We start from the raw sequence: 12,631 nt of genomic DNA on the forward strand, positions 1-12,631 counted from the left end.
AGCCATTAAGAGATTCCAGCATCAGAGAATATAACGTGATTCTAAGGCACTGGGTCCCACACTGGCTGCATCCTGTTTTGTCTCCTATTGCAGTTATGACCAGCCAGAACCGAAGATCATGGCTGCTCCGTACAGCCATTTAAAAGCTAAAGTAACTTAAAAAAAAATTAGGCACAGTGATGCACTATAAATCTTACAGGTACACTAAAGTGGGTTGTCCAGGAGACAGAAAAAGACCTACCTGTTCTGCTCCCCGGCGCTCACTGCCTCCCCCTGCTCAGTCATGGAACTATACCTTCTGAGGCGAGAGGCGGCGGGTGCCAGTCATGATTATCAAATGCGGGCAAAACCACACCCACATGAAATTATTGTGACTGGGACCCAAGGTATAGTTCTATAAAGAGGCAGGGGGCAGATGTAAGCAGAGGGGAGATTTAACTTGGTTATCTATTCTATATGCTGTGTAAGAAACAGACTGATAAAAGAAGGTGTCTGCCCAAAGTGGACCTCCTCTCCAAGTTATCCCTTATGGTCTATTCACACGGCAGAAATACTGCATCAAATGAAAGCCAAATACCTTTCGCACTCCCATTCAGACCTCAAAATTTCAGCATGCCGATCCTGCACCGATCTGGCGCGAAATCCACACAAGCCAGAAACCACACAAATTAATGCAGAATTGGTGCGGATGTGTGGAAATTTCCGCATGCGGAATTCCGCAGAGATGCCGCCTTAAATTAAAGCCCAATAGACTTCTATGGGATTCCGCACTCCCATTCACACTTCTGAATTTCCGCATGCGGATTCCGCACAAGCCAGAAACCACCCAAATAAATGCAGAAGCAGAATTGGTGCGGATGTGCGGAAATTCTGCCGTGTGAATAGACCCTTACTCTTCAAACTCGACTCTATATGGAAATATCCTATTCAGACATTTATAGCATAGGAAACAGACCTGCAATTAAAGGGTACCTCTCATCAAATAAACTTTTGATATATTTTAGATTAATGAATGTTGAATAACTTTCCAATAGCATGTTAATGAAAAATATGCTTCTTTCTATTGTATTTTTCCCGATCAGTCCTGTCAGCAAGCATTTCTGACTCATGCTGGAGTCCTAAACACTCAGAGCTGCCAGCCTGCTTTGTTCACAGCCAAACAGGCTGTGAACAAAGCAGGCTGGCAGCTCTGAGTGTTCTCCTTTGTGAACAAAGCAGACTGGCAGCTCGTAGTGTTTAGGACTCCAGCATGAGTCTGAAATGCTTGCTGCCAGGACTGGTAGGGAGACCCCTAGTGGTCATTTCTTCAAAGTGGAAAATTAAATAGAAAGAAGCATATTTTTTAATAACATGCAATTGTAAAGTTATTCTGCATACATTAATCTATAATATATCAAAAGTTTTTTTGATGAGAGGTACCCTTTAATGTTCAGTGTACAAAAAAAACCCAAAAAAAACAACAAACATATAAATATAAATGTGCAACAAAATAAGTCACCCAGCTTACTGAATTATTTAGTGTATGATAAGGTTGATCAGACATGAGACACACGTGCCCTCAATGGGAATATTCTTCCTAAGCTGGCCAGATAACTGTTGGCTGAACCACCATCAGATGAGCCAGAGAGGCACTTGGGGGTTAAACCCTAACTTGTTACATTCTGGTTTACCACTATGTGTGCTGAGCTCATAGACCAGCGTTTTCCAACCAGGGTACCTCCAGCTGTTTCAAAACTACAAATCCCAGCATGCCCGGGCATGCTGGGAGTTGTAGTTTTGCAACAGCTGGAGCTACCCTGGTTGGAAAACAATGTCATAGACTAACGGGAACTGCCGACAATAACTAGTAACAGATTAGAAGCAATATTAGCTATCAAAGGTTTAAGCTGGTTAAAACTTTTATATCTCACTCAATACTAAATAGATTGCATTACACCAATTCTCTATAAGGCTGGGTTTAACAGTGCCAGAGGCTGTCTGGGCATGCTGGGAGTTGTAGTTTTGCAACAGTTGGGAAACGCTGCTCTAGAACACCTATGCCCGCCACAGGCAAACCTTTTTCCAATGTTGCAGCACACTAAAAGACATCCTCCTTTCAACAATGCCAGCGGTTTGATTTTGCTAAAACTTGTAGTGCACTGTCCTTTAAATGTTTAAAAAATGAGATGGAAGGGAAACCAAGTCTTTATGAGGGTGGGTTCACACTACGGAATTCCACGTGCGGAATTCCGCGGTGTGAACTTAACATTAGTGTGATTGGGTCTCTGCGAGACCCGTTCACACTGCGGAATTTCCACGGCGGACAATTCCGCCACTGAAATTGTTCCACGCAAAGAAAGAACATGTTCATTCTTAGCGCAGATTCCGCGAGCACTGCATAGCCGTCAATGGTGACGGCTCAGTGCCCCGCGGCCCTAGCGCCGAAAGACTTTCGGTGGTGGCCGCCAGGCGGAATGGCCACTCTCTGAATTCAGGGTTTCCCAACCACTGTGCCTCTAGCTCTGTGGTGACAACATATGTGTAATGAGAATCAACCCTGGGTTTACTAGCCTGGGATGCAAGGACCTTTCTGCCTCCCCCCATTTACAGAGAATCCCTGCAAATAACTCACTTGTTTACCTTTGTAAGAGGGTCACACAGCTACGATGAACATGTAACTAGTTTACATCTGGCCTTCTGATTTTCAAGTGAGCAAATATTTACTGTACTAACGTTAATGGCTAAAGTACAAAGGTGCAGAATTTTTGCTGAAATAAAGTGTTTTGATAAGGGCAGTCTTCCGGAAAAATGTCACAAGCGCAGTTAGGGGGAACGGACTTTTTTTTTTGTTTTTTTTAAATGATTAAAAAAATAGGACAGAAACGTGATTTATAAGAACAGACTAACAATGACCAAAACAATAGCTTATCTGACAGGAAGAACCTGTAAGCTCAAGTAACAAAGTCATTTAATAGTCTGGATATGGGACAAGGAACGGCTATCAAGTAGATATCGCTAAATAAATTCACTGCATCCCTCTGGGGTATTGTTTTGCTTTGCATTTCAATATATACAGCTTAAGAATAAACTAAAAAAAAATATATATATCCTCTCCACGCTATGAAGGGGCCGGTCATATCGAAAATGCAGTCCAACATGCAGGTAGGCAGCTGTTATAGAGAAGGAGGAGCAGAACAGATAAATGCATAGTTTTGTTATAAAAGATTATTAAGTAACATAACTATTTATATAAAACCTGCTTATTCTGAACTAAGTAACCAAGTGTGCAGTCCCACTCCGTGATAGCTTTCCCTGTACAAGTGTTTATATATAGAGAGATGTCAAACTTCTAAGCCTAGAATAAGCTTAGGCATAACATAAAAAATACATATACATATGTGTGTGTGTGTGTATATATATACATATATATATAATATATATATATATATATATATATATATATATATATATATACATACACATACACTTTTTTGCATGTTATACTGTAATTTTTCTCACAAAGCTATATATATATATATATATATATATATATATATATATATATATATATATATATATATACATACACACATATATTATATATATCTGCTCTGCTCCTCTTGCTCCATTACATGTTGTCTGCAAAAATCCATTATTCACCGGATATACTGGATATATGCCCTGACATCCTGGTTCTCCATGTAAGCATGGCACTGCTGTAACTAAGTAAAACACATCCATGTAGTGATTATTTTTTTTAATTATCTTGAACGCCTGTGAAGAGGATCTGTCACCACTCCTGACATCTTTTAGTAAAAACTTGCATCCTCCATAAAATAATTGGGAAGCATTTTCATTTATTTTTTTAATCTCTGCATTATAGCTCCAGATGTTCCTCTTGGTGTGAATAAGCTGAAAACTAGGGTCTTCTCATTCCCTTTGGGCTCCTCCACACTAATCCAATCAGCAAGACTAAGTAGGGATTCCCCATATTAAAATAACTGGCTCTTGCCATTCACTTTATTTTTTCATACATTTCCACTTGTGATAACTGAAGCACATTCCGAGAAAGGCCCCAACCCTGTCAAACGTCAGGAGAGCTGAATGGTCCTCTCTAAGCAAAGAATAAAAACGTTTACTTCTTCTGTATTTTACATAAAACTAAATTTCCTCCGACATCACAGATGGCATTCTAAGTATTAAACAGCTTAGTGTGAGATAAATGCAAGGGTTTGGTATGTAGTGAGGATTATAAAACAAAAAAAAAATAAAAAATGGACATCCCAAATTTAAATAGAACGATACGTTCTGAATGTTGTTATCTCTGATACTCCCCAAGTAGAAGGAGTACTGAGAAACGAAATACTTTGTTCTGTATACCATATAAATGCTGTGTTGGTTGTAAGTACTGCAAATATAAGGCTCACCACACCCTGCCTACGGCTAGGAAACAAGGATTTGTTCACACCACAGTGTTTCAGGTCAGTCAGTTTTTTAAGATATAAGTACATTTTTTATATATCACAAGCAGATCAAGATCCCTGCAAGACTGGTTTTAAATATGGGCCTGGAATACATGTGGGTGAAGAGTCCAAGGCTTGAGGAATTGCACATTTTATGTTCTCCCCTCACAGCGCATCAAACATGCCTTATCTGCACATTAAACCTTATTTTCTCACTTTCTGTGTGGTCCATCTAAGACGGAATTCCAAACCATTGCCACCAATGATAGCACCTGAATAGAACAGAATACACTTCCTTAAAAAATAACACAATAAAATACATTTGGCTCACATACAGCTGTGCAGGAGTTATGGCATCACACATATTCCGGCTACTAACATGGTAGTCCAGACTTTGCTCCGCGGCAGTATGTCTGATATAGCTATGGCATAAGGTAATGGAAACCTCCCGTGGCTAGAGCAGGATATGATATGTATGAAGAAAGACTAGGTTTTGGACTGTTTACTGCTACACTGGGTGCCATGCTTCCTGTGACGTGCAATTAAGATGATGCTATGACACCTATTCCTGGACCACTGCCACCAAAAAAGATATTAGAAAACTACTAGGAAACATCACAGATCTACATATCAAAACTAAGCACATTAGCAGGGTCTGGACATTGTTATGCTTCATCCAAAATTTTTTTTAAATGAAATGGCATAAGGCCATTTCATTGCACACTGGACTGGTTGCACCTTAAGGTATATGGTATAATAATAAGGGTGACAAATGTATCTTAATTTAGTACTGTGTAGCAGTAAAAGAAATAAATGAAGAAATCAGTCTTTGCAGGGGAATAAATATGCCATTAGTAACCTCTTAAAGCAGTGACATAGTCTAGATGAAACATTTTTTGGCCTATTTAAAGCAAATTAATTTGACACATATAAAGAAATGTACAGGAAACCTAAAAGTATGAATTGCTATGCTCCTTGTAAAAACCGGATAGGATCGCTCACTCAGACAAAAAGGAGAACTTACTTCACTCTCAAGAGTGAGATATGACAATGCCCGACTGGAGTGTAGTGCTGAGCTAGGGAATGTTTCGAGTGCTCAAAGTGCCGATATAGTTCTCAAAAGTGAATCTGCGTAGACTATGAAAGCATCGTGCGTCTGTTCAATAAAGTAGCTATTTCCAAGTTATGTCCACTTTCCACTTTCAGCACAACCCACATGCTTTACTTTGCTGTTTTTTCCTTCAAACAATTCCCTGATTAAAAAAAACAAAAAAACAAAAAACCCCAGCAGCCAATGCAATCATACTGTAGATTACACACATACAAGTAACCCTGTACAAACGAACTAAAATACAGCATGTGTAGGAAGCCTTATTTTGGCAGCTGCTCAGTACCATTGAGAAAGCTGCTGTGAGGACATCTTTAGGCAGTTTGTGTTGAATGATCAAAAGGAATGGCCTTTAAGTTTCTCTTGCAGTTATGTATAAGACATGTGTGAACCATTGGATATCTGTGAAGTAACACTTGTGCTCCTGCTCATTCCCTGCTCTGTCCGTCCCCCAGAAGCTGTCCGCCTCAGAGCCTGGGGGCTGTTGCGGACCCCCATTGTACTGCCACGTGAGACACCTTGGACTGACCCTGAAGGATGACCCCATGGTTGGGGCCCACCTTGCATTGGGTGTCCCCAGGCTTGAGGTGGGCCTCCCATGGGGTGTACCCAATGAGGTCCAGGGCCTCCCGTGGGATTGTGAGACCAGCCAGAAGCTCCCGGGTAGCTGTGGCTGAACGCCTCGGGGGAGAGATTAGAAAGTATCATGTTACTAAAACCTAGTCTCATGCTTTCAGAGTCAAAAGCTTCAATTTCCCGAGCTTGGCGTTCCAAAAGACTACGTATTCGCTCTGTTCTCTCATTCTGAAGAGCCAGCATTTCCTCTTCAATCTAAAATAAGAATTTACAAAGTTATTCTGTGCACAGTTTAAGAGAAATATAAAACTACACAAAGTATTAATCAAACATAGCAAATATAAGTAAGTCTTTCGTATGAATCCCAGGAGATCAGCTATGTCTCCATTACTACTACTCACTGTCCTGTGTCTGGCTACAAGAAGCAGGAGCCTCCCGCCTCTGCACCACCCCTCATGCTTTAGCCAAAAGCAGAACAGAGGAGCCTGAAGTTAATCTGTTTTCTCTGAAGGATTTCTAAAGCCCATTTCTGTAACATGCAAAAAAGCATACAAGATTATCACTATTATTCATTTTTAAAAGGTACATACACCTTATAGTAAAACTGGCCAAACCACTGCAAACAGCAGGTTCAGTGTCTTCCCGATTCTGCACTGACAGATGAGCTCAGTAGAGGGAAGTGTTAGATACAGTGGATTTTTTGACTACTTTTTGGAGGGATCACCTGCTCGAAAGCTGTCTTGCTGCAGGTTACCTCCTACACACATAAATGAAACATACAGTTGTCTTAAGAGCAGAAAACTGGAATGAAAGCCATGGATGGGTTTGTCATACGACAAACCCCACCTACTTACAATGGAATCCACTAGGTTTTAGGAGAGGAGTCTATCATTTTACTAGGAAAAAAACTGGCACTAAATCTTCCGCTACGTTTCGGTCACATGTGACAAAATCTGTGACAGAGATTCCCTTCAATGAAAACATGACAAAAATAACACACTGTACAACTAACTCAAGAGTTATGCCAAGTTATGTTAAATCACTAACCTTCTGCTCAAGAAGGGCTCTACGGAGGGAAACCCTTTGTTCCAGTTCACGTAATTCACGGTCATGTTGGGCCTCCGCTTGCATCTTAATTTTACTCTGATAAGCATTCAGTAGCTCCAGTTCTTGCTGCAGTTGCATCTTTAAAACCTGGCACTCTGCTTCCTGTGCCTCATCCAAGCGCAGCTGCAACAAAAGGTACATTAACCTTAACAAAAATCCTTATTCTACAAGTCATGCGTTTCGATCAACAAAACTCATAATAAGGATAGTCTCTAAAATATTTAAGTGCAATCATTCAAGACCTTAACCTCTTAAGGACGTAGGGCATACCTGTACACCCTGCGCCCAGTCCCGGTATATAACGCGGGGTCCCGTAGTGACCCCGCGTCATACCGGGTCGGTCCCGGAGGCTAATGATAGCCGGGACCCTGGGCTAATAGCGTGCGGCACCGATCGTTGTGCCGCGCGCTATTAACCCTTTAGATGCAAAGTTGATCGCCGCGTCTAAAATGAAAGTAAATGCTTCTCGCCAGCTCAGTTGGGCTGATCAGGACCATCGCGATAAAATCGCAATGTACCGATCAGCTAGCACGCGAGCGGAGGTCCCCTCACCTATCTCCGTCGCGTCCGATCAGCGATTGATTGCTCCAAGCCTGAGATTCAGGCTTGAGCAATCGCCCGCCTATAACACTGATCTATGCAAAGCTATGTCTTTGCAGTGAACAGTGTAAAAGATCAGTGTGAGCAGTGTTATAGCCCCCTATGGGAGCTGTAACACTGCAAAAAAAAAAAAAAAGTTAAAAAAAAAAGTTCATGAAGGTAATTTAACCCCTTCTCTAATGAAAATTTTAATCCCCCCCCTCCCCAAAAAAGTGTAAAAAAAAAACAATATATGTGCAACAAACAAACATATGTGGTATCGCTGCGAGTGGAAATGTTCGAATTATAAAAATATATCATTAATAAAACCGCATGGTCAATGGCGTACGCGCAAAGAAATTCCAAAGTCCAAAATAGCGTATTTTTGGCCACTTTTCCTATCATGAAAAAATGAATAAAAAGCGATCAAAAAGTCTGATCAATACAAAAACGGTACCGATAAAAACTTCAGATCACAGGGGTCAGAAGATGAGAATTTTTAACGTAAAAATTTTCCTGCATGTAGTTATGATTTTTTTTCAGAAGTATGACAAAATCAAACCTATATAAGTAGGGTATCATTTTAACCGCATTACCCCAAAAGTTACAAAATGGCATTTTTTCTTCAATTTTGGCGCACAATGAATTTTTTCCCGTTTCGCCGTGCATTTTTTGGTAATATGACTAATGTCACTGCAAAGTAGAATTGGTGGCGCAAAAAATAAGCCATCATATGGAATTTTATGTGCAAAATTGAAAGCGTTATGATTTTTAGAAGGTGATGAGGAAAGAATAATGTAAAAACGGAAAAACGCTGAGTCCTTAAGGGGTTAAGATTTAGGAAGTAATGTTAGGTTTCTTTTTTCACTAGTTGACAAAGCCTATTCTCACCACAAGTTACCCCATCATTCAATGAATAAGCAGCTGCACTTCCACTTCTAGCTCTATGGTATTAAAAATTTTCTAATTTTGCTGCAAGGCATTGGAAGTTATCTAAGATGACTACATTCAGCACATTAATGCATAATGTTTTTGTGGGATTTAAAAGTGTGGTCCATACTTTCAATCCCATTAAAAAAAACGAAATACATAAAAAAATGTGCTGGACACAGTCACTTTTAGAATAAATTTGGTAAATTCAATTATGTGGGTCAAACAGGAATATGCTGTGGTATACATTAGCAACTAAGGAGAATTTCGTGACTGATAGGTGAGTTTCTAGTAGGGATCGGCAGATATCGGTTTTTTTTAGGGCCGATACTGATAATCTGTGGCCTTTCAGGCCGATAGCCGATAAATTACACAGGAATAATCGGTATAAGTTATCAGCTATTTCTCCACCCCCAAGAAGCCGCTGCAGATCATTGATTTAAAGCGGGCGCTTTAAATCAATGAACTGTAGCGGCTTTGGCTGAATCAGAGACCACCGCCGCCGCCCGCTTCTCTCCCCCTGCCTGTCCGGGGGTCCTCCCAACCACCGCCGCTGCCCCCCAGCCATCCCCCCCTACCCCCGCACCACACCCCGCCGCTGCCCCACAACCATCCCCCCCTACCCCCGCACCGCACCCCGCCGCCCCACAGCCATCCCCCCTTACCCCCGCACCGCCCCCGCCGCCGCTATCCTACCCCCGCATCGCACACAGCCCCCACCGCCGCTGCCCCATTGCTTCCCCTATCCCCGGTTTTATAATTACCTGTTCCAGGGGTCCGAGGTCCGCGTTACTTCTGGCTCCCGTCCTGAGCTGTCACTGTGCGCACTGACGGTGATGTCACGTTGAGGACGTCACTGCGCTGCGCAGCGCAACGCAGGACGCAGCAGGAGCCAGAAGTAGCGCAGACCCCAGACCCCGGGAACAGGTAATTATAAAATCGGGGATAGAGGAGGCAATGGGGGGCGGCGTGCGGTGGGCGGGAGCAGGGGACGGGACATTATCGGCAAGGTAATTGCTGATACCAATAACGTCAAAAATCGTGAATGTCGGCCAAACCGATAATCGGTCGATCCCTAGTTTCTAGTATTACAGAGAACCCCCTCTCTAACCCAAATCGATGTGTTTCATATGTATGCACTTACCGCTTGTGTAGACAACATCTCATTAATGCTATGGTCATACTGCTCAGCTAATATTGCCAGTTTACGGGTCTGCTCTTCTTTCAGCCGCTTAAGCACAGCTTTGTGTTCATTCTTTGGCGTGGTCTCCAAAAGGTGATTTCGCAAAGCTTTATACTGCCGCGTTTGAATCTTGCATGTATCCTGAAACTGCTTCTTGATCTGGAGCTCTTTAGACTGAGAAAGAAGTTAAAGAACATGCATAAATCACTAACATAGGATGAAATTTCAAGTCTTTAAACTACTGCAGACATTCTTTAAGTACTAGGCCACGGTGCACTACTTAAAGGGGTACTCGGCCCCTAGACATCTTATACCCTATCCAAAGGATAGGTGATAGGATGTCAGATAGTCGGGGTCCCGCCGCTGGGGACCCCCGCAATATAGCAAGCAGCACGCACCTGTAACTGCTTCCGGAAGTGCCGGAGGTTCTCTGGCTAATTCCTCCCGACCACGAAAGATCGTGATGTCACGACTCCACCTCCGTGTGACATCACACCCCGCCCCCTCAATGCAAGTCTATGGGAGGGGGCGTGACGGCCGACACGCCCCCTCCCATAGACTTGAATTGAGGGGACGGGGCGTGACATCACGTTTTTCCGTCCACGTTTGACGTCATGCTGTCTTGCATTGAGGGGGCGGGGTGTGACGTCACACGGGGGCGGAGTCGTGACGAGCTTCCGTCCCCGTGGTCAGGAGGAATTAGCCAGAGAACCTCCAGCGCTTCCGGAAGCAGTTACAGGTGCAAGCTGCTTGCTATATTGCAGGGGTCCCCAGCGGCAGGACACCGGCGATCTGACATCTTATCCCCTATCCTTTGGATAGGGGATAAGATATCTTGGGGCGGAGTACCCCTTTAAAGGAACTTCTTAAATGCTTGCTAACACATAATAATGCATGAAGCTTTAACACATGGCTGTACTCTCTACATAAGGTGTAGGGATATATGGAACAAGTCAAGGATATCTGGTACTCAAAATTATACACTCAGGCATAGCCCAATAGGCATAAACACATGGAAGACCTGGTGACCTTCATTAGGCCTCCAGCTCTTATGGTAATCCACTGGTGCCCAGTTAAACACATTACAGGGCCGCTGATGGGCTACGTAATATGTCTGAATGTCCGAGATCTGAGGTTTCTCCAACACCACATTGCAGCTTCCCTGCCCACCTCATCATAGTGAACATGTACATCATGGAGCACTAAGGAATAAATAAACACCTAACATTACAAGCACATAATAAAGTAATCCCTCTAGCTATATTTGATTGAATGAGAAACATGTTTTCTTAATATAAAGTACACTTAATGTTTTAATAAAAATAAGTCAATGTCTGTACCTTGAGGCTCTTGGGTTGCTGTCGAACTTCCATGACATGTTTGCGTCTTAGCTCCCGCTCTCTCCGTTTATTGTATTCAAGCTGGTTTGTGAGTTCTGTTTGATGTTGTAGCTTTATAAGCTCACATCGCATCCTCTGTATAGTATTTAGATGGCGAAACTCTAACTCTTGCATTGACTCATGTTGTCTCAGCAGCATGGCATGTTCCAGATCTTTTTGTGTTTGTCTCTTATTTAGCTCCTAGCAAAGAAAAGACTTAGTTTCATTAAATATGTAAAAAGGTAAAGAAGTGAATTTTCCAGGAATGATACGAGTCTGAGAAAAGTCTTAATAAAAAATAAAACTGTCCGCTGTACTAAAAATCTCTGAAAAATCTCTGTTCCAGGGACCAACCTGGCCACAAAGGAGCGGATCACAAGAGTATAATTTTATTTGGCATTCTCTCAGGGAAACAATGACAACAGATATAACAGCATATGTCCGTGCACTATTGCAAGATTCCATTTATAACATATTTGGTCAATAATTTGTAGAGGCAGATTTAAGATTTTACAAGAAGAGACAGTAGTTTGGGATTACTGTTATGAATATTCTGATGAACAGAGATTGATAAAAATAAATATCAAAATGCTGAAGCTTTCAGTGCATTACTATATTGTAGGTATATTAACCTCACAATGTTTTGTATGGCCAATTACATACCTCTCTAACCAGATCCTGCTCAAGGTTATGTCTACTGAGTAACATCCGCCTCTTGAAACGGCGGCACTCCAGCTCTAGGTATTGCCTTTGACGGCGCAGGAGATTGGCTTCTTCTTCAGCCTGGTAATGCTGGAAATTCTCCTTTTGCTTTGACAGCCACTCTTGTTTCTCTTTTTTTGGAGTACTCTGGTTTTCATTTAACTCCTATGAGGGAAAAAAAATAGTCAACCATGTTGGCTGTTGGTGCCAGTTGAATGTGTGGTATTACAGAGTGAAAAGGTTATTGCTATCACTAATCAATCATAGTAGTTGCAGAGTTTCTAGGCTGTACATTTATGGTGCTACAAGTCAACTACATAGGACCAGAACTGTAAATGTATAGCATGTATATAAGTGTGTGTGTGCGCGTGTTTTAAATTTGCCTGCCCTGTCCTGATGTTAACCAGTCCATGGTGAGCAGCACTTCCGGCTTTGCCCCCTCAGGCAGGAAGCAGTGATCATACAAAAAATGGCTAAGGAGAGTCATGGCTACATCCAACAATTCGCTGAACAGCACTTTCTATGTGTAGAGACTGAAGCCGAAAGTGCTGTTCATTAAGTACTAAGCATATCTGGTCAATAATGAAGTGGTTCACAAACAGGACCACGTCATTGCTAGTTATTC

General features: G+C 42.2%; 1 protein-coding gene across 6 annotated transcripts in view; it reads right to left on the minus strand.

The window, feature by feature from the left end:
* Nucleotides 1-3,556: 3,556 nt before the first annotated feature.
* Nucleotides 3,557-12,631, minus strand: part of TAOK1 (TAO kinase 1) — a 122,662-nt gene continuing 113,587 nt past the window's right edge. For 5 of the 6 annotated variants that reach the window (XM_056559022.1, XM_056559020.1, XM_056559019.1 and 2 more), the window contains exons 17-21: nt 11,968-12,171; nt 11,266-11,505; nt 9,887-10,099; nt 7,174-7,356; nt 3,557-6,381 (exon numbers count right to left, since the gene is read on the minus strand). In XM_056559022.1, the coding sequence (XP_056414997.1) occupies nt 5,920-6,381; nt 7,174-7,356; nt 9,887-10,099; nt 11,266-11,505; nt 11,968-12,171 (1,302 nt within the window). In that variant the 3' untranslated portion in view covers nt 3,557-5,919. The other variant, XM_056559025.1, reaches the window with a different exon arrangement.

Source organism: Hyla sarda, chromosome 2 (assembly GCF_029499605.1).
Source record: "Hyla sarda isolate aHylSar1 chromosome 2, aHylSar1.hap1, whole genome shotgun sequence".
Classification (NCBI taxonomy): domain Eukaryota; kingdom Metazoa; phylum Chordata; class Amphibia; order Anura; family Hylidae; genus Hyla; species Hyla sarda.